Consider the following 18,597-nt stretch of genomic DNA (forward strand, 5'->3'; position numbering starts at 1 on the left):
TTTATTCAAACGGTACGTGTCATGATATATTCCTGTGATTGAGAAGTTCTGATATCAGGCCCTCAAAAATGTGTCTCTTAGTTATTCTCTCACAGTATTTTCTGAAATCTGGCCAAGACTTTCCCTAACAATCCAGAAAATGATGGCTTATATGTTAAGAAGGAAGGGGTAATACTGAAGACCTTCAGCGTTTATATATAGTGCATCAGATTTGTTTTTGTTGTAATATACAGAGATAAGTACTGTTTTCCAAAACATATTTATATGAATAAAGTATGTTGTTTTTTGAAATTGATGATGATAGTGATTAAACAAAAAAACTGTAATCAGAGTTACTTCCTGCACAGTATATTTTTATCTACTACTTTCTTTAAAGCAATATTGAAGTAATTATATTAAGACTAGCAAAATAATTATTAACAGGGGATTATGTTACTCAACCATACCTATGACCCTGGGCAACTCTTTCATTTGGCCTCAAGGAGTAGCCTTGAGGGGGTGTCCCCACTCAAGGAGGGAATGTCCACATGCAGTCCTAGAAGGAGTGTGTTGCAAGTGTCTGCTATAAAAAGAGGGACTGGGCTTTCATAGTACAAATTGATTGGCTGTCATTCATATGTTTGAAGCCAGCTGTGTCAGCTCAGCAGGCTTTAGCTCAGCACCTTTAGATAAATAATGACTATTATCACTTGCTGTTTCCTTTAAAGGATATTTATATGCTGCATCCTCACTGGTATGAGTTCCTGTACGGAAATGTTTTTCTTCACATTGTCAGAATATTTAGCTTTGGGATTGATGTGTCAGGCTGGCCTCAGTTTTCTTTAACAACAAAAAAAAAAAACCCTCCTCTCCATATATAATCAATAACTTGGGCAAATATGGTAAAGTTCAGGCTGTTTTATCTCCACTTAGGCAGAGCATTATACTACATATCAAAGGCAAAAGATGAACAGCTATCAAAAATGCGGTTGAAAATTACTATGCAGAAATTTTATATGTGAAGCAGTCACTGCAGAACTGGGTTCTGATCTAGCTGTCCTCACGTTTCTTCAATCTGTGTGAAAAAAAAAAGATTTTGTATCCTATATTTCTTATTCATAGCTCAAGGTCCCTCATCTCTTCTCAGGTTTACTTGCCACAGTTTATCCCTGGTTTCAAATTTTGAGGCTTTTGTCTGTGTCTTTTATTACTGAAATATGGCTCAGAACAGCATTGCTGCAATAACTTTCACACAGCCATCCTGAGAAATGAGCCAAGTTGTGATTTATGCTCTTTTGCATCTTTGGCTATTTAGGTTCTTCTTGATAATTGCTTTTCTTGCATTTTGCTAGGCTATAAATGGGAATTTCTAATTGTATGAACTCCATGTCTTGAATTGCCTCATTCAAACATAGGAGAACTAAAATGAAAAAGACAAGGGGTTTATCACAATGTAGTGTTACTCTACACATCTTTTTTAAGGAGCCAAGAGGGCTGTCACCTGCTAGCAATGCATCAGCATGATTTATCAGATATTGCCCTCCACTTCCCATCTCCATTATCTGTCATTAAACTTAATGAATAAAACCCTTGGACTATTTATATAGGTATACATGTAGATTTTTAATTCTCTGTTTGTGAAAGAGGATACCATTCAGCTTAAGAAATTAAATAGCATCATATTTTTGTATTTTAGAGCTTTTGAATGCTGTGAAACAGTTCATTTTTCCTTTCACTAAAACCTTAGAAGACTCAGTTGTCAATTGCTTACATGCAGAAAATCTGCTTTGTAATAAGTGCAGGCAAATTCATCCCTGCTGAAACTTTATTGACTTGAAATTAAAATCAGCTTCAGGTAAATGATCCATATGGGAAATACACAGTTTGATTAATCAAAGGAAAGCATCCTTTCTGATGTGCGTTAGTTGTTGTGAATACAGTTCTTGCAATTGTTGCAATTAAATGTGCAAAAAATTAATGGAATTTAAGAGTGGTGTAAGTGCTGGTGCTAACTAAATGGTCTAATGGATGGCATGTGAAGAAGCAGATATCAAGGCATGTATGAGCGTGAACTGTTTTGTGGTTTTCATAACAATATAGGTGACTGTAGTCATATAGCCAGATAAGCAAAAAGTGGGGTGCTGTTCATACAAAGGGGAAATCTTTAAATCAATTTCTAATCTATGTAATTCAGAATTTTTAAAATGAAGCAAAAGTAGCTTGGCATCCTGATAACTATACAGAGCAAGTTTGGAAAGCTTAAGCATCACCTAATAAATTTTCTGCCATCAGGGTTAAAAGTTTTTAACCTGATATAGTACTTCAAGTCCACTAAAACTATACTCAGGTATTTTCTACCCTAGATATGAGATTTTGGACCATATCTTCAGTCATTTTAGTTTTGTTCTCTGGTAGCTATTTGCTAACTTTGCTGAGGTTTTTTTTTGCTCTATTTTCAATGTTAGTGATAATGATATTGTCATCCCAGTGAAGCTAAGGAAATTTGAAAGTAAAAGCTCTTTAAACACATATCCTGGCAGACAGGAACTGGGATTATTAAATAATACCCATTCAGTGTTGTGATTTGTTTATATTGATGGTCGTGGGAGAGGGCAGAGGATTTTTAACCTCCAAAAGCAAGAAAGGTAGATCATAAAATTTAAACTACATATGAAGAGCATAAAAATTGAATTCTAGAAATATATTATCTAGAGGTATCTGAAGGAAAGCAAGTCTTCTGCTAGAATTTTAATGCATAAATCCAGGACAGATATCAAACTGCAGTCTTGTTTATAGTTTGGTAGTTGTAATGATGAAAAAAATTTTGACTGAACTGATGAATGGTGCCACCTTATATAACTCCCACAAAAGAGCACTGTGCATTGCTTGGAGTGAATGTGTGAGGAAACTCCCATATATTCCACTTAACTTACTTGAAAATAAATGATATAATGTTGTAGAAACAGAAATCAAAAATAATGGAATTTCATAGGCAAAATTTGAAATATGAAAGATGCATGATTGCTTAGATTTTAAATCTAGCACAAATTAGTCAATTTTAATGCATTAAAAACATAAAAAAACTTAGGAATTTTTTCAATCATTTAATAATCAATTTATTGATGAATATCACATAAAATGAAGGAGGCTGTTTATCAATTAGTATGTGTAAGTGACTGATGGAAACTCTAAACTTTGATTTAATTCTCCCAGTAACCACAGATCCTTCATTTACTTATGAGCCAACAAATAAAACTGGCAAGTTCTTACTAAAATTAAATTGAAAGACAGAGATTCATGAGTTAGCACTTCAGAAAAAATATTGTTAAATGTGTTCAGTAAACTAATATACTTTAAAAAATTACATCATGTGTACAAACATTTTACAAGCACTGGTATTTAAAAGAATATAATAAGAATTATAAGTGAAATCAAAAGATTTTATGTATTATGTGTGTGTTCAACTTCAAGTCAGCATGTTCTTCATAAAAAGAAACTGTAATGCTTGGGGTTTTTAACAGACATAAAGCATGAATCCTGCATGCTTGGACAACTTGAATGTAGATTTTTGGTATGTTGCATACAAATCTGAATATTGGCATGAGAGAGTGGAAAATAAATAGGATTAAAATTCAATTAAAAGAACTCTATATACAGGTTTTCTCCCCTTTAAAAATTATTTTTCTGATTTGCTGTTAGTTCACAACAAAAGATGTTTCATCAGTCACTGTAGAACATAGATTCAGAAACAATTGAAGAAAACATGCTTTACATTAAAGACACTAACAAAAAAAAAAAAGAGAGAAGAGAAATAAGGTGAAGACTTCAAAGTCAATAATTCAGGAAGTTTAGAGATGACAAAATTATGTTCCTGTAAATCTTAGTGTATCGCTGTGTGTTCATACATTTTGGCACAGCCTTGTTTAATATACATGATATCTGCATACCTGTGAGAAGCTGTTTAAGACCTCTCCAGATCTTCCCAGAAACACCCACACCGTACAGCATTAAATCTGGCAAACAAGATCCTTTTGACATCTGTTATGCAGCTAACTTCTGTGCATCACCATGCCCAGATGTATTGCACAGCCAAAAGCGACTATGGTTTGGTACACTCATTAATCCTACCGCAAGGACAGGACACATTGTAAGAATGCTGGGTGAGAAGATAACATGCTCTGCTAGTGTTTTCTGCAGGACTGGGCAAACATTTAATACCTGTGATGTTTCAGGTGGCAGTCAGATGCTGGGAGGACACCTGGCTGCTGGACAGTCAGACAAAAGAGTTCATGAAGAGCCTTTGACAGATAAAAGCATCATGTGAACCAGTGTAGTGTTTTTTCAGGAAACATGTTGCAGCTTCTGCCTGGTGGTCCAGACTTTGGCTTAATACAGGCTCCTGGAGATATGCTGCTTCTGCTCAGTGGTTATTCTTTATGGGTCTTATGTTGTATTGGTCAGTACAGGGCTAATAGATGACTTCTGGGACTGCGTCTTTACTGTAATCCCTCAAATCAAATAGCCCTGACATGAGAACATTGTGTATCTGTGTCTCTTCCTTCTTTTCTGGATGTAGGGCAGCATGGTGAGGGGATATAGACTACCTGGTTGCATGCCTTGCAAAAACTTCTGGAAAACACAGTACTAAAGACAGGAGAACTGCTGCATCCTGGGTTTGGGTTCAGATTAGGGGTTCTGATATATGTTAGTTAGCCGGTTCTGTATACCTCTGTGTACCCCCATGTTCCCCCCGTGGTGGCCTGCTCCAGGTCACTTACCATTGGAGCATCACCATGCCAGTCCTGTAACCACCCCGCTGTTCTCTCCTGAGAGTTCTGTGTCAGTTACCCCGTCCCTGCATTCCCTATTCGTCCCGGAACCCTGTACACACCCCTGTCGTGTCCCTATTGGCACTGCAGTCCACGTCACTCCCCTGTTGTCTGTCCCCATTGGGCGAGGGGGGCTTCAGCCCCCGTTGGCCCGCCCCCTATGAAATCCCATGTGTTCCTTTGTTAGCTGCCATTTCTGTGCACGCAGGTGCTGGGGGCAGACAATAAAAGCTCTCCAGCCACACAGGACAGGGTGGACATTCCTTTTCCTCTTTGCCTTGTCCCAGTGCCAGCCACTGGTGCACTGAACACCACAGCGCCTGGGCCACACGGCACCCCAGTCCCGTCGAGAAGCAGTGCCTTTAGCCGGGCTCTCCAGAGTCGCAGAGAACCTAACCTCAGGCTAGTACCAAGTAGTACTAGCATAACAGAATGCTTTTCAGACTTTTTTTTTTTTTTTTTTTTTTGACATCCTGCTAACTTCCATTACGTCATTCTGAATAGAGTTCTGCAGTCACCAAGTGAAGATGTTTTGTCTCAGAAGGAATTTACAAATTATGTACTCATCACAGTCTGCCAGACTACTCCTGTTAACTACAATTCAACCCCATCTTTCAAGTGTAAAGTTCAAAAATGTCAGCAAACTTAGCATGGTGACACCTAATTCTAAGGTGGCTTTGGATTAACATGGCACAGCAGAATGTTGTTATGTCTGTGAGTGTTCATGCATGAACTGAGGTTTTGGAAGTTAAGGTGGCAGTTAAGTCTTATGTGGTATGTGTCACAGATACAGAATATGATGTGAATGTGGACCACTCTGCCTATGGGTGGAAGGACCCTTGTTTAACCTCCCATGCCAACTGTTCACAAAGTTTTCTTGTTTGATGCCACCACACTGTTCTGCACAGCCACTAAAAGATGAAATTATGTGGTCATAAGGAAAAGCTTTGGAATCTGCTTGAGAGTAACTGAGATGCAGCCACTGAAATCATATATTTACATAAAATTCAAAATATTGATTTAGATAAAGAGGGGAAAAATATACACAGTTTTTAACTCCATAGTTTTGATTCTGTTACATTTTAATAAGGTCATAAATGTGTGGACAAATGTGTTACATATATGGGACTTTATGTTTTTCTCTCAGTTCTTTCTGCTTGGCTCTGCACAATAGACCTCACTTTTTTTGCAGTTTATGAATACCTGTATAATTTCCCACCATTTTAAGTGACAGTTTTACATCTCTAAGTAATTTTTTTTCCTTTTTCTTTCCTAGAGGAGGTAATGTCAAGAAATTGGCCTGTGACTCTAAACAGAATTAAGCAACATTTAGTATTTAGTAGTATTTAGTTATGAATTTTTCTACATCTTGAAGCCCATACAAGCATAAAATTGGATTGTAGCTAACTGATTGTTGCGGAAACTAGATATGTCTGTTCTGGTTCTGTGTATGCATGCTTTAAGAACTTTTCAAGGTGCCTCTTACATTGTGTTTTTCAGAGTTAGATCTAAATCTGTTCTTAAATAATGGCTATTTGTTAGTTTTTATCACACTATTCTCCGATAAAACTCACCAGATGTTGTGTCTGAATACTTGGATATTTTGCAATGTAGTTCTGTAAATCAATGTTTTTTCTTATGAAATTGTTTGATTACCTACCCTTGACCTTTTCCACCCAGCTTTACAGGAAAACTTAAATGATCTGAGTAAATAAAAGCCAAAAAAAGGAAGACAAAGGAGCACTGAATTGATTTAATTTCTTCCTTTTAATATTTTTTTTCTGCTAAGTTAAAATACTGGAGATGTAGCTCTACACTTTGGATGGAATTTTTGCTTTGTGGACAGGTGTGCCTGTGCTTGAAACTTCACGTGTATACCTCATACTCTTTTATAATTTTGCTTACAAATTTCTTGGTCATTTTAAGGAGCATGTGCAAATTTGCCATCTAACTATGCTTTATTCTTTCATATGCAAATTTATATATCCAGGCCTCACATAACAGAATCATGCAGAATCATTGAGGTTATACGGGACCTCTGGAGATCTTCTAGTCTACATAAAATGAAATTGAGATGCATAAAATAAAAAGACAAAATTCAGATTTTTTTACTTGAAGAGTGGTTGGTAAAAATTACTCTGCAAAATTTATTGTAGAACTTCAAGACAGAGAAAAGGGTGTGAATCAATTCCTAATAATTTAGAATAGTTATATTTGGTTTCAAATATCTAGTAATCTAGTGTACATTTTCAGAATACTTGCTAAATAATATCAAAATACTTTTGATGCAACTGTATCTTGAATTATAATCAGAGAATCATTGAATCATTTGAGTTGGAAAGGACTCCGAACAATCATCTAGTTTGAAACCCCTACATTGGAGATGGACATTTTTCATTAGATAATATTGTTCAAATGAACTAATTTATTTTTATATATACAAGTTTTATGTTAACTTGCTTATTTTTAGGAATACTTTTCACTCTTTTTCATTCTTTTTAAGGTGCTGGTGGCTGGTCTCCACTTGTGTCCAATAAATATCAATGGCTTCAGATTGATCTTGGTGAAAGAACTGAGATTACTGCTGTTGCTACTCAAGGTGGTTATGGGAGCTCAGACTGGGTAACAAGCTACCTTCTGATGTTCAGTGACAGTGGACAGAATTGGAAACAATATCGTCAAGAAGAAAGCATTTGGGTATGTTCTTTCAATAATGAGAATTAAGTTTCTGCAAAAGACTTGAAGGCGACTTACTGAGCATTGTTGCTAATCTAAGCAAAGCTGTAGAATATAAAGAACTACACTAAAAATGTTTAGATAATGAAATGTACAAAGCAATTTAGCTCTTGAAAATATGAAAGACAGTAAAAAGCAAACAAACATCAAGAATCTGGCCATAGAAGTACTCCATTAAGACACAAGGAATTATTCTGAGGATTAAAAATGTACTACAAAATCTCTTTTGTCTTGCTATGTATGGCAAACTTCTTTTCCCAAAAGCATTCATCCCAGTGCATGAAACTTGGCTTTTAGTTCCAGTTAAAAAACAAAACAAAACACTTGTTTATTTTTTGTACAATGTTTAAACTGATTGTAAGAATAAAATGAAACAACCAAACAAATTAAAATCTTAAGCAACCAAATCCCAGTCTATTAAAAAAAAAAATAAATTAAGCAATATTTAAGTTTTAGTCATTAAATTCGGAGTCTTGTTTCTGATGCTGTAACCTGCTTATCTCTGACTATCTTTGTAAATAATTGTGATAATTAATAAGCCATCAATAAGATCAAGATTTTATTTTTGCATGAATATAAATGACAGCAAAGTATACAAAACCTGAGAGATTATGTCCACAGTCTACAAGAAAAAGTGGACTATATAGTTTTAGAAAAGGCTTGCATCTTTTCTTGATCCCCAGTAATTGGCAGCTTGGACTACAGGAAGAGTATTGGAACTTATGTTATTGTATTCTGTCAAGTGAATTCTTTTCTCCATGCATAGAGCTGATTAATTTCTAAATTTTTCTAAGCCTTAGACTTCACTTATTTCTTGCTGCAGTTAAACATTATGTTAAAATGTGTTTCATTTTATGCATTTTGATTTTGTTGACTTTTAATTCAAAATGTTCTTGTCACTCTTACTGTCAAAATCCATCTATGGCATAATGCGATTATGCAGTGTTTTACTTGTTGCATAATTATCTTGCTTTTTAAATTTGCTACATACTTCTGCTTCAAATTGTGTTTTCATAACAAAGAGAAATAAATGAGTTTCTAATCCATATGGCTGTGGGGAGTAAGAAAATCAATCAATTTTCCAAATGTTAAATGAGCATAAGCTGCTGCAATATTGTCTTTGCTCATCTTAAGACAGACTGACAAAACATATCTGAGAGGTAGGGCAGCTTGGTCTCCCCCATGACAGCTCTTTTGAAATTTGATATTGGTATTGCAAACAGTGATGCAGATTGTTATTTCTTGAATATTGCTACCAGTAAAATATCAAATGAAAGTTAAGAAAAATAGTTAAATGCTGATGCAGACATTGGATAAAGGGGGTTGTTAGATCTGTAGGAGCTAAGAAGTGAAGCTTCAATTCCATCATCTCAAACTTAATAAAAAATGATTATTTTAATGATTGCAATGCAGATTGAAGGTATGGCTTGCAGGCAGTAATGAATAATTCAAGGATGCAAACCATCAAATTCAGGGCAGTCTATTGATCTTGTTTATGTATCTTTATTTAGGAGTTCTCCTTCTAGGGGAATATATTTTCTCTTTTCTAAACTAATACACAGATGTAGTCTCGAAGTGAAACTCTTAAATCCCTATTTATTTTATAGATTTTCTCTGACTGTTATCTCTTTATGCTGACTTCTTAAATGACATGCTCAAGTTCATTAAGGCAAGAACCTCCAAGATTTTATAAAGTGTACTGTGTTTCTGTGTTATTTCTATACTATGTTAAACTGAGACATTGGCCTGTTACAAGGCTACTGACCAGAAGTAACTTTGGGGTTTTCTTAATACTACGCTGCATTAGAATGATGGAAGTTGTCCAATTCTGAGGGCCCTGTGTTAAAATCTTCACTAGACAAAAGAATTTTTACTTTGTAGCCACTTTTTGTAGACTTAAGTAGTGATAATTGTCTGCAAATCCACCTCTTCCTACTTCCTATTTTTCTTTTCAGAAGTTAGTTTTGAATTGTCTTTGTTTCCTTATGGCTTACCTTAAGGTTCTGAAACTCTTGTCACTGTGCAGCTATAACAGCTTTTTCATTCACTGTAAATTTTTTATAACAACTGAGGTGAAAGATTACTATCTACACATCTGCAAATGATCCAGTTATCAAAACTCTCTTAATAGTCTGTGGAAAGGTAGTTTTTTCCAAGGCTAACTCCTCTGACCATAGGTGTCTTGCTTAGGTTGTAACGAACCATATTTCATCTTCCCCTGCCTATAAAACACTTTGTTGTGTGTTGATGCTGAATTTGGATGTAAAAAGTTAGGTGAGATTAGCCTCTCCCCTGCTGCTAAATATTAAATATTTGTTATCACTGTGTATTGGGAATTGGTTTAGAGAGCATCATGGTGACTGTGGTCCTTACTTCTGCAATATATTTTGATCTCAGTGTTTTAGTTTTCTTGTTGTACTGATGACCTAAATGTATGCCTTACTTGCTGTCTCTTAACTGTAGGAAGTTCGTATTTTATTTTGAATTAATTTATTGCTTAAAATAATTTAATTACTAATTAGTAGAGGAGTGTTTGAACTACTAACTCCATTATATTTAGTTCCTAGCACTCCTGTCACTATAGATAAAGTATTGTTAAGTATTTTTAGGTATATGTTCTACAAGAGTTTTTCTTATTTCAACAATACCTTTTGATTTCTGTCCTCAGTGATACTACTGTTGCCATTTTTTTTAAGTTAACTGTAAGTATTTTCTGCCCTGTTCTTGATATTTATTTTAAGATTTTTTTTTCAGTAGACCTTAGTAGAATCAATATTTACATCTCTTTTAGTAATTGGTACAGTTCTGGTCAAGATATAATTCTCAAGTGAAATAGTTGTTATTAGTGGTAAAGCACATATTTTTGCACAGAAATAACTCCCTTTGATAATGATTAGTTGAATCTTGGAAAGAAATTAATTCAACTCAATTTTATATTTTCTTTACTTTTACCATAAATATATGTGTTTGAACAACACATGTGCCCTTTTATATTCTTCAATCTTTTTATTGGGTTCCTATTCCTTAGGATGTAGTTTCAGATGCAGTAAAGTCCAAACTTCCAAGCCCAATCTTTTGCATTTTTCTTTTTTTACCTTTAAAATGAGCAGAGACCTCAAACCTCTTGGTATATTAAGATACCAAATTTTTTCCTCTGGAAATGATGATTTTTTAAACTTTTCTTCTGTCAGACCTCAGAAGGTATACAGTAAAACATCATAAAAAATATATGTTAAATTTTGGTCAAGAAGTGCTAGGAAGTCTTATGTCTTTAAATACTACCTTTATTAGAGGTATTGCTATTCATTTGTCCTCGTGATTTGTATTTGTATTCTTCCTCGTAATTCTAGATATCATCACCTGTATTTTGGTGGTGAAGAATCTCCTATTGTGATTATATTTTTCTGCTTGGGGCTATGTATACCAATCCTTTCAACTAGTATAATTTCTGGGTTTAACTAAATTCATAGTATTGTATCACAGGTGTTTTTGTACTGTGTACTCTCTCCTTGACATTCCTAATGGCTTTTCTTTTAAAGGGAGAGTAATAAGACAAAGAGATTAAAAGGGAGGAGTTAAGAGGGGGAAGAAGTATAGCAATTCACAGTTTGAATAACAAGTTTCCAATGGCTGACAATTTCAGTGAAATTGAGTAGTGACTCTATGAGTCATCTAACTCATAGAGAAAAGCATCTCAATGTCATTCATTGGCAGGAGTTTTGAGGAACAAAAGAAATGCAATTCCTCTCTGATTTGATGTTGAATATTTCTTCTCTGACACACCTATGAAAATACACATATATTCAGGCTTCAGTTTTGTAGATTTTATTGCTTTTTTCCTGTGAGAATAATGATTTATCCATTCCACAGCTGGAAATGAATTTTCACTTTTATTTGTTTTGAATCTTCCCTTTAAAAATTATTTCCAAAGAGAGAAATTAAAACTAATAGAAAAAAAAAAAAAAAAAAACTAAAATTTGAGGAAATTATGACCATTTTAATAAATTCTCATTTAGAAGACAAATTTGTTTATGACTGTTTATTTTTGTACATATATTTAGGTTCTGAGGTCTACTGTGTGTTTAATTTAATTTAGCTGAAGTTAAAACTGTAAGTTTGTTTTATCATAATATCCTCAATCCTGTGAGTTTGTGCAGAAGTATTTTCACTGTAACAGTTACTAGTCTTATGGTATGGTGAAGAATTAATTGCATTGCTACACATATTCACAACTTCCTTTTTAAAAGAGCTGGGGCTTTATATTTTTTGGAGACTTCCTATGTGTAAAATAACTCACAATTATTAGGTTAAGAAATACCAAATCACAAGTATTCTGTGATAATCACATTATAAGTTTAAAGAATGCACTGTTTTTATAAAGCTGGTGACTTTTTTAAACTCAGTGATAGATGTTTGCTATGATCCTCCTCCTTAGAGACTAGTCATCATTCTTGATCATAATTTGCTTCACTTTAGTAGCAAAAGACTGCTACTTGTATGTATGCTACTTTTTTGGACTTCTGCTAATTCCTTTTTGAACCCAAAAGGTTTTTCTGTTGATTCCTTCTACAAGCCAAGTCATAGATAATTTCAATGGGTACTCTATCACTACATTTTCCATAGGTACAGTTTTGAAGTATTGTGACGTCAGAGTGCCTGACACTTCTTCTGTAAGAGAGAACCTCTTTATCTATGAATTAAAGTAGAGCATATAGCAATGACCCCTATGGGGGACCCACATTGGACCACTGAGTAGCTGGAGGACTGCAGTCTGTGGAAAGGACACATGCTGAAGTACAGAAGAGTGTGAGGAGTCACCCCCCTTAAACAGGAAATGTGTGACAGAAACCACTTCCGATGGAAGGCATCCCTGCCCATGGCATGGGTGTTAGGACTAGGAAGTCTTTAATGTCTTTTCATAAAACTAGCCCCAGCCCATCAATCCGGCCTGTTTGGATCCCTCCGTAGAGCTTTCTACTCTCCAGCATATTAACACATCTGCCCAGCTTGGAGGTGTTTGTGAACTGACTAAGGGGATATTTGATGTTTTTTGTTGACTGGTGTCGGGATCCATCCCCATATAGGCCACCAATTACTGGTGTCAGTGCTTGGCACCAATTGACCAACTGTCAGTTTATCATCCTACTGTAAGACTTTCATACCTTCTCTCTGTGAGCTCTCAAAGGCAGCTCCTCACAACACTGACTCCTTTTCTTTCTCTTCCTTCCACACAATCGGCTGACTCCTTCCTGTCCCTTACAGCACATACTAACCCTTACTGTCCCTCACACGACCACCTGACCCTTCCTCCTTAAAGAACAGCCAACAAACTTCAACTCTCCTCTCAGCTAGCTAACCCACTCTTTTATAACACCCATCCTTACTGGCCATAGCTGTGCCCTATTAAGTACAGGGCTGTTCCTACTCTTTGGTAATTAGGACAGCTGCAACTCCTCAGTGGCGAAATTACCTTCAGCACTATTTCTATTCTCCCACAATCCATCCTCCCAAAGGCTGGAGAAAGATGCTGGGGAATGCAGGAAGAGGCAGGAAAAAACAAAGGAAGAGAACATTCTTAACTTGGAGTATAAAAGAAGCTTGAAGGGAAATATGAAAAATTAAGTATGAAGAAATGCAAGGAATCTTGGGTGGAATAATACAGATAGGGGACTATTTTGCAAATGCCTTTGTGAAATTGTTTGCCTGCATAAACTTCCACTTATGATGTGGACATTTTAATATTTATTTAAGACATTTATAGCATAAAATTTCTGAATTTACCTTATGAGCCTTTGCATTTCTTTATCTACTTCTGTTTTAAAAGCACTCTGGCCGTAGTGCTATTTTTAGACACTTAAATGGCAATCTAATAAGGCTAATTTTGCAGTCACAATGATTAATGTACTGTGTAAAATATCTTATATTAGGTGAAAAGATGAATGCATGCATCAAGGTTAACCTGTCTCAGAATATTTAAGGTAAGTTAAAAGGAAGGAAAAAAAGATTGAAACTTCAGCAAAAAATGTAGTGCCTTAAATAAAACCTATATAATTTTTGTCAGTAAACATTAAAGGAATTGTTAATGCCAGAATAGTTAAAATATATATTGACATGTAAATGATGGCAGACCATATGTAGAAAAAAAAGCTATACACATTTAAAACCCATGTATTTAATCAAAGACAGCAAAATGCCTTGAAAATATGCAAATCCAGCAGCATGCAGAAGCAAATACTCTCTAGATTTAGACATTCACAGGTTATTTTATATGTGTGTGTTAATGTTGCAGTCATTAAATTAGCAGCAGCTTTGGGAAACAAATGTAAAAGTATTAGGATGATACTTTGTTATTCTAAAGATTTCCATTATGCAATCTAATGACTGTGTACCAGAATTGGTTTCTGGGACTGATCTTGGTCAGGACTATTTTACAGTCAGTTTCCAGCTGCATCATAAGCAAGAGCAAAGCAGCTACAACTTTCTATATTTGGGTACTACAAGAGAAAACAACAAGCATCCGGTTCTTTGCTTCTGCTTCTTCTGCACATTTAGTTAGTGAGTATGTGCTATAAATGACTTTGCACTTCTAAGATGCAAAAATCCTGTAAATGACAGTGCTATTATCTTGAGTTGTTTTTGTAAGTTAAAAATAGTGCTTTTTCATTAAGGTAATTATTTTCTTTAGATCTCTGATTATCTGTACTCTAAAAATATTATCTCTAAATATATTGAAGCTAGTACACAATTTTTCCATTAAAATAATTGACTGTGATATATGATGAATTATTTTGCATTGCCTTTACCTATTTGTTATCTTAATAACATTGTAATGTTCATATGTGCGCAGAAAATGCCATAGAAAGCATTAGAACTGCAAAAAAAAAAAAAATAGTTATTTGTCTCTCCTCTCAGGTCTTGGCCGCTCTAGAGTGATATTGCACTGATCTCTATCATTCTCATTCTAATATGAGAAACTTGTGCTTGAACACATATGCCTTCCTGAAAATGACTTATGATGGATGAGGAAAATTGTGCTATGGCTGGGAAAATATTGTCCCTATTTTCTGCAACAGACAGGTTGGGTACCTGAAGAAATCAAGCTGCCTTTGAAGAAAGCATTTCATCTTTATAATCAGAGCAGAGTGTGTTTGTGGTGGCTTCCTGCCGCGACCTCAAACAGTCGAGAAGCGCCGGCTATCACTGCCTATGAGAGGCCGAGTGGCCGCCACGTGTGTGCGGCCACTCCAGGGTTATGGCATCTGCCAGCCTGGTAGTGCTGAGTGCTGCAGCGTGGGTAACACAGCTTTGGTAGCTTCACACTGAGAGGAGATGAAGGGACGAGAGAAGGACACTTTGCTTGTGAGCCCTAAGAACTTTTATTACCCTGTGCGTGGTCGGAACTAATTGCTCTCAGTGCAATGCAAAGCAAATGTCGGAGAACAAAGAACAACAACAGATTAAGTAGGGGGTGGGTGGACAGGGGTGGAAACCTGGCTCGCCCTATAGGGACAGAGGATAGAGAAATGACATCAACTATAACAACCAATGGTAACATAACAGAGGTGGGTACAGTGTTCTGGGACGAATAGAAATGCTAAGGTGGGGTGATTGATGCAGAACTTTCATGAAGAAGCTGGGAGTGGTTACAAGATTGACACTCGTCAGGGAGTGAGCAAACCTTGACTGACAGAACCAAATAAGGAGAAAACTGGGAGAAGTGAGAAGATTGACAGGTCTGAGTGACAGGAGCTCTCATGGTAAACGACTTGGAGCAAACCACTGTGAGGGAAAATGGGGGAGTATGAGGAACAAACCTAACAATAAAATCCCTGACTTAATCAACCCAACCTACAACATGTGTTCAGTTTGGTCAAGGCTTATTGAGCAACTAAGTAGTAGCAGACCACATCTTCATCTTCTCTCTTGTTTATTCCAGCCACTCACCTTAAATAGAGCAAAAATACTTTCAGAAGTGAACTTCAGACCTAATTTGAGCAATGTCTCTGTCATAGATGGATTTGTTTTATGCCTAGTATAATTCCTGAGGTTTAAAGTTAACAAAAAATAACTGATTTTTTATAAAAACTTTGGTCAGAGAAAACCTCAAATTATTTTGAGTATATAATATCTTAACCCTAGTATTGTGATGGTCGTGCCATTTTAATAGTTTATGAATTATTTTAATAATATATCATGTCTACAACATAGTAATATTTGACTTATTTTCACATTTTCCTTTTAGACACTTAAATTTCCTTTATAAAATTTTTTAAGCATTGAAACTAAAGTCCTAAAAGTAGAAATAGGAATTTGTAGATCTCAGTGTTTCTCGAACTTGGCAGCTCCAACATACATTCAGACACCCAATTTCCTATTTTAACTTTTAGGAATCTGATTTTTGTCAATAATATTTCAGTTTTCAATCCAATTTTCATCTGTTACTGCTCTTTCTTTGTATCTGCATTTCTGTAAAACACATGCCATGGCTAGTAATCTCTCTTACATTACTGAATGACAGTTTTCAGGCTGCTGTGGAACTAAGATCTGCCTTTATTCTTTTGTCACTGTTCTGTTTCATAAACACATGCCCAAGCATTCACTGGAAACCTAGATAACCTCTGCCTCACAATTTGTTTATGTAGTTAAGATTGTAAATAATGGGTAAGAATTATCTTCTGAACACTTTTAGAATGCAGAGACTTTTTGGGAAAAACATTGAAATGTATTTCCAAAGTACTTTTCTTAATGGGCAAATACAATGTAAATATAGGGTGAATCAAGGAGTGGTTTGGATTAGACAAGACCTCTGGATATATCTAGTCAAACATCACTGCTAAAGCAGAATCAGCTAGAGCAGTTTGCACAGAATCACATCCAGGTGGATTTTCAATGTCTCCAGAGGAGGAGCCTCCACAGCCTCTCTGGGCAAACTGTTGTAGTGCTCTTGATTCCAGAGGTCCCTGAGGCCTACCTTTAGCAGTGAAGACTGAACTTAAAAAGGCATTCAGTATTCCCTCCTTCTCTGTGTCCTTTGTAGGACACCTACATCATTCTGCATCAGTCCAACATTTCCCCTGATCTTCCTTTTGCTGCCAATGTCCTTGAAATTCCTTTCCAGATTTAATTCCAAAGAGAACTTAACCTTCCTTGTGACCTTCCTGCACACTCTAAAAATGAAATCTCTACATTTAAGACAGACAGCTACACGAAAAGATCTTTTTTTGAGATCTTTTGTTGCTTTTTGAAGTAAAATGTTCATATACCTTTTAGTGTAAATGTCTTATTTTATCAACATCACTTTCAATTGATACCGACCTGACCAGTATCTTGGTAAAAACTTCACTGTGCATATTTTTTTTAGCTGTCTAAGATTCCATGTGATCATCATATCTTCATAGTTTTGTTAATAGCATAGAATTTAGTAAAGTTTTACAAGCTTGTACTTTATATATTTTTGATTCGTTATTGAAAACTTGAATCATGTAAGGACAAACAAGGTTAGTAATTTGTATATCAATACAGTGTACTTTCTTGTTTCTATATTTTAGGGCCTTTTCATAAATGGAATGTTATTCCTCTACTGGACATGTACTTAATTCTTAGGATCTTGCGTTTCTATGCTGAATAAGGAATAGGTTTTAGGAATAGGTGTTTAACTCATTTAAATCTACATTTTCTGCTGCCAGACAGTGACATTTGCTACCACTTGTTTTAAAGGTCATTGGTAAGTAGTTTTCAATGAACTTTATTGCATATTTCTTCCCTTGTATAAAACTTGCTAGACTTAAATTGTGTAAGGAACATTTCAGTGTGTTTTAAATAAGTGATTCAGCAACTATAGCAGTATTATTGATACCTATTAAAGATTTCTATGTGATCAGATCTATACTTTGAAAATTCAGTGAATACCTTATTCTTTCCCACTTCTTAAATTGCCTTATTTTTTCAAGGTTAAGTAGCCCTAATTAAAATATCACTGAAAAGAACTACCTAAATGTTCCTCAAGGAGCCCCTTCCTCTACTTTTCTATATAGTTATCTGTGAATATGCTTGCTAGAATGCATGTTTTTTTTAATCTTCAGATCTGAGTCTAAGTATCAGAAAAGTTTCATGAAACATTCTAATTTACAGCATTTAACTTATTTTAAACAAAAGTATGTCCTTTATCAAAAGTTTTGTGCTAGGCCCTTAGTTGAGGGCTTCTGTGTTGTTAATGGAATATTAAAAACTACATGGTGTTAGTGTCCAGTCATAGATACAAACTGGAGTCAGCATGGTATTTTTCTTCAAATTTGCGAGCTATTAACTTATTCTCTAGCAGTCTAGTAACTGGAAAATAGAGAAAGAGTGGAAAAGTATTTTTTAGCTTTTATGCATGGTTTTGCTGACTTAACTGATCATTTTGCCTCAAAGATATACATATATCTATATTAGCCTTGGCATGGCAAGTTTTAACAACTCTATCAGTTACTTTTATGAATCTTTATCACAGTCAAACATACACTATATTACTCTTTCAAATAACTCCATCTTTCAAAACCTAGAATGCATTTATTCATCTCCAGTCAGAAATATTTGGGCATTTATTCCTACTAAGAGCCATTAACCATAACATTTCAGTCTCTCACAATTCAAATATGTAATGACAAATAACCTTGAAAATTGTAATCAGTAGAATGAAAAAAATATCAGATATATGCAGAAGAGTTTTAGCATTCAACATATTCTCAGTTGTTGCTAATTATGTTTTAATACCTGTTAGATCTTAGTGTTAGCTGTATTGGTGGAGATAAAAACAGAAGTAGAAAGGTCAGGCTTTACCTCTGGTCCCTAGAAAAATATACAATAGCTTATTTTGAGAAGTGAGAGAAAGTGAAAACTTACTGTGCTTCAAACTCTTTGTTTATTTGTGGAAAGACTTACTGTTTTTTTTTTCCCCTTGGGCCAATGAATCCCCAAAAGCATGCAGAAGTATGTATAAACCTACAGAAGAACACCATTAAGACACAAGAAGAATATTATTAAGCCACAGTAGTTTTAGCCACTACCAGTC

The 18,597-nt window shown here is 35.2% G+C and overlaps 1 protein-coding gene across 1 annotated transcript in view; it reads left to right on the forward strand.

The window, feature by feature from the left end:
• CNTNAP4 (contactin associated protein family member 4) overlaps nucleotides 1-18,597 on the forward strand; it is a 216,820-nt gene that overhangs the window by 73,289 nt on the left and 124,934 nt on the right. The window contains exon 3 of the mRNA XM_053931894.1: nucleotides 7,312-7,505. Coding sequence (XP_053787869.1) covers nucleotides 7,312-7,505 — 194 coding nt within the window. The remainder of the gene's footprint in view (nucleotides 1-7,311; nucleotides 7,506-18,597) is intronic.

This window comes from Vidua chalybeata, chromosome Z (genome assembly GCF_026979565.1).
Source record: "Vidua chalybeata isolate OUT-0048 chromosome Z, bVidCha1 merged haplotype, whole genome shotgun sequence".
NCBI classification, from domain to species: Eukaryota; Metazoa; Chordata; class Aves; order Passeriformes; family Viduidae; genus Vidua; species Vidua chalybeata.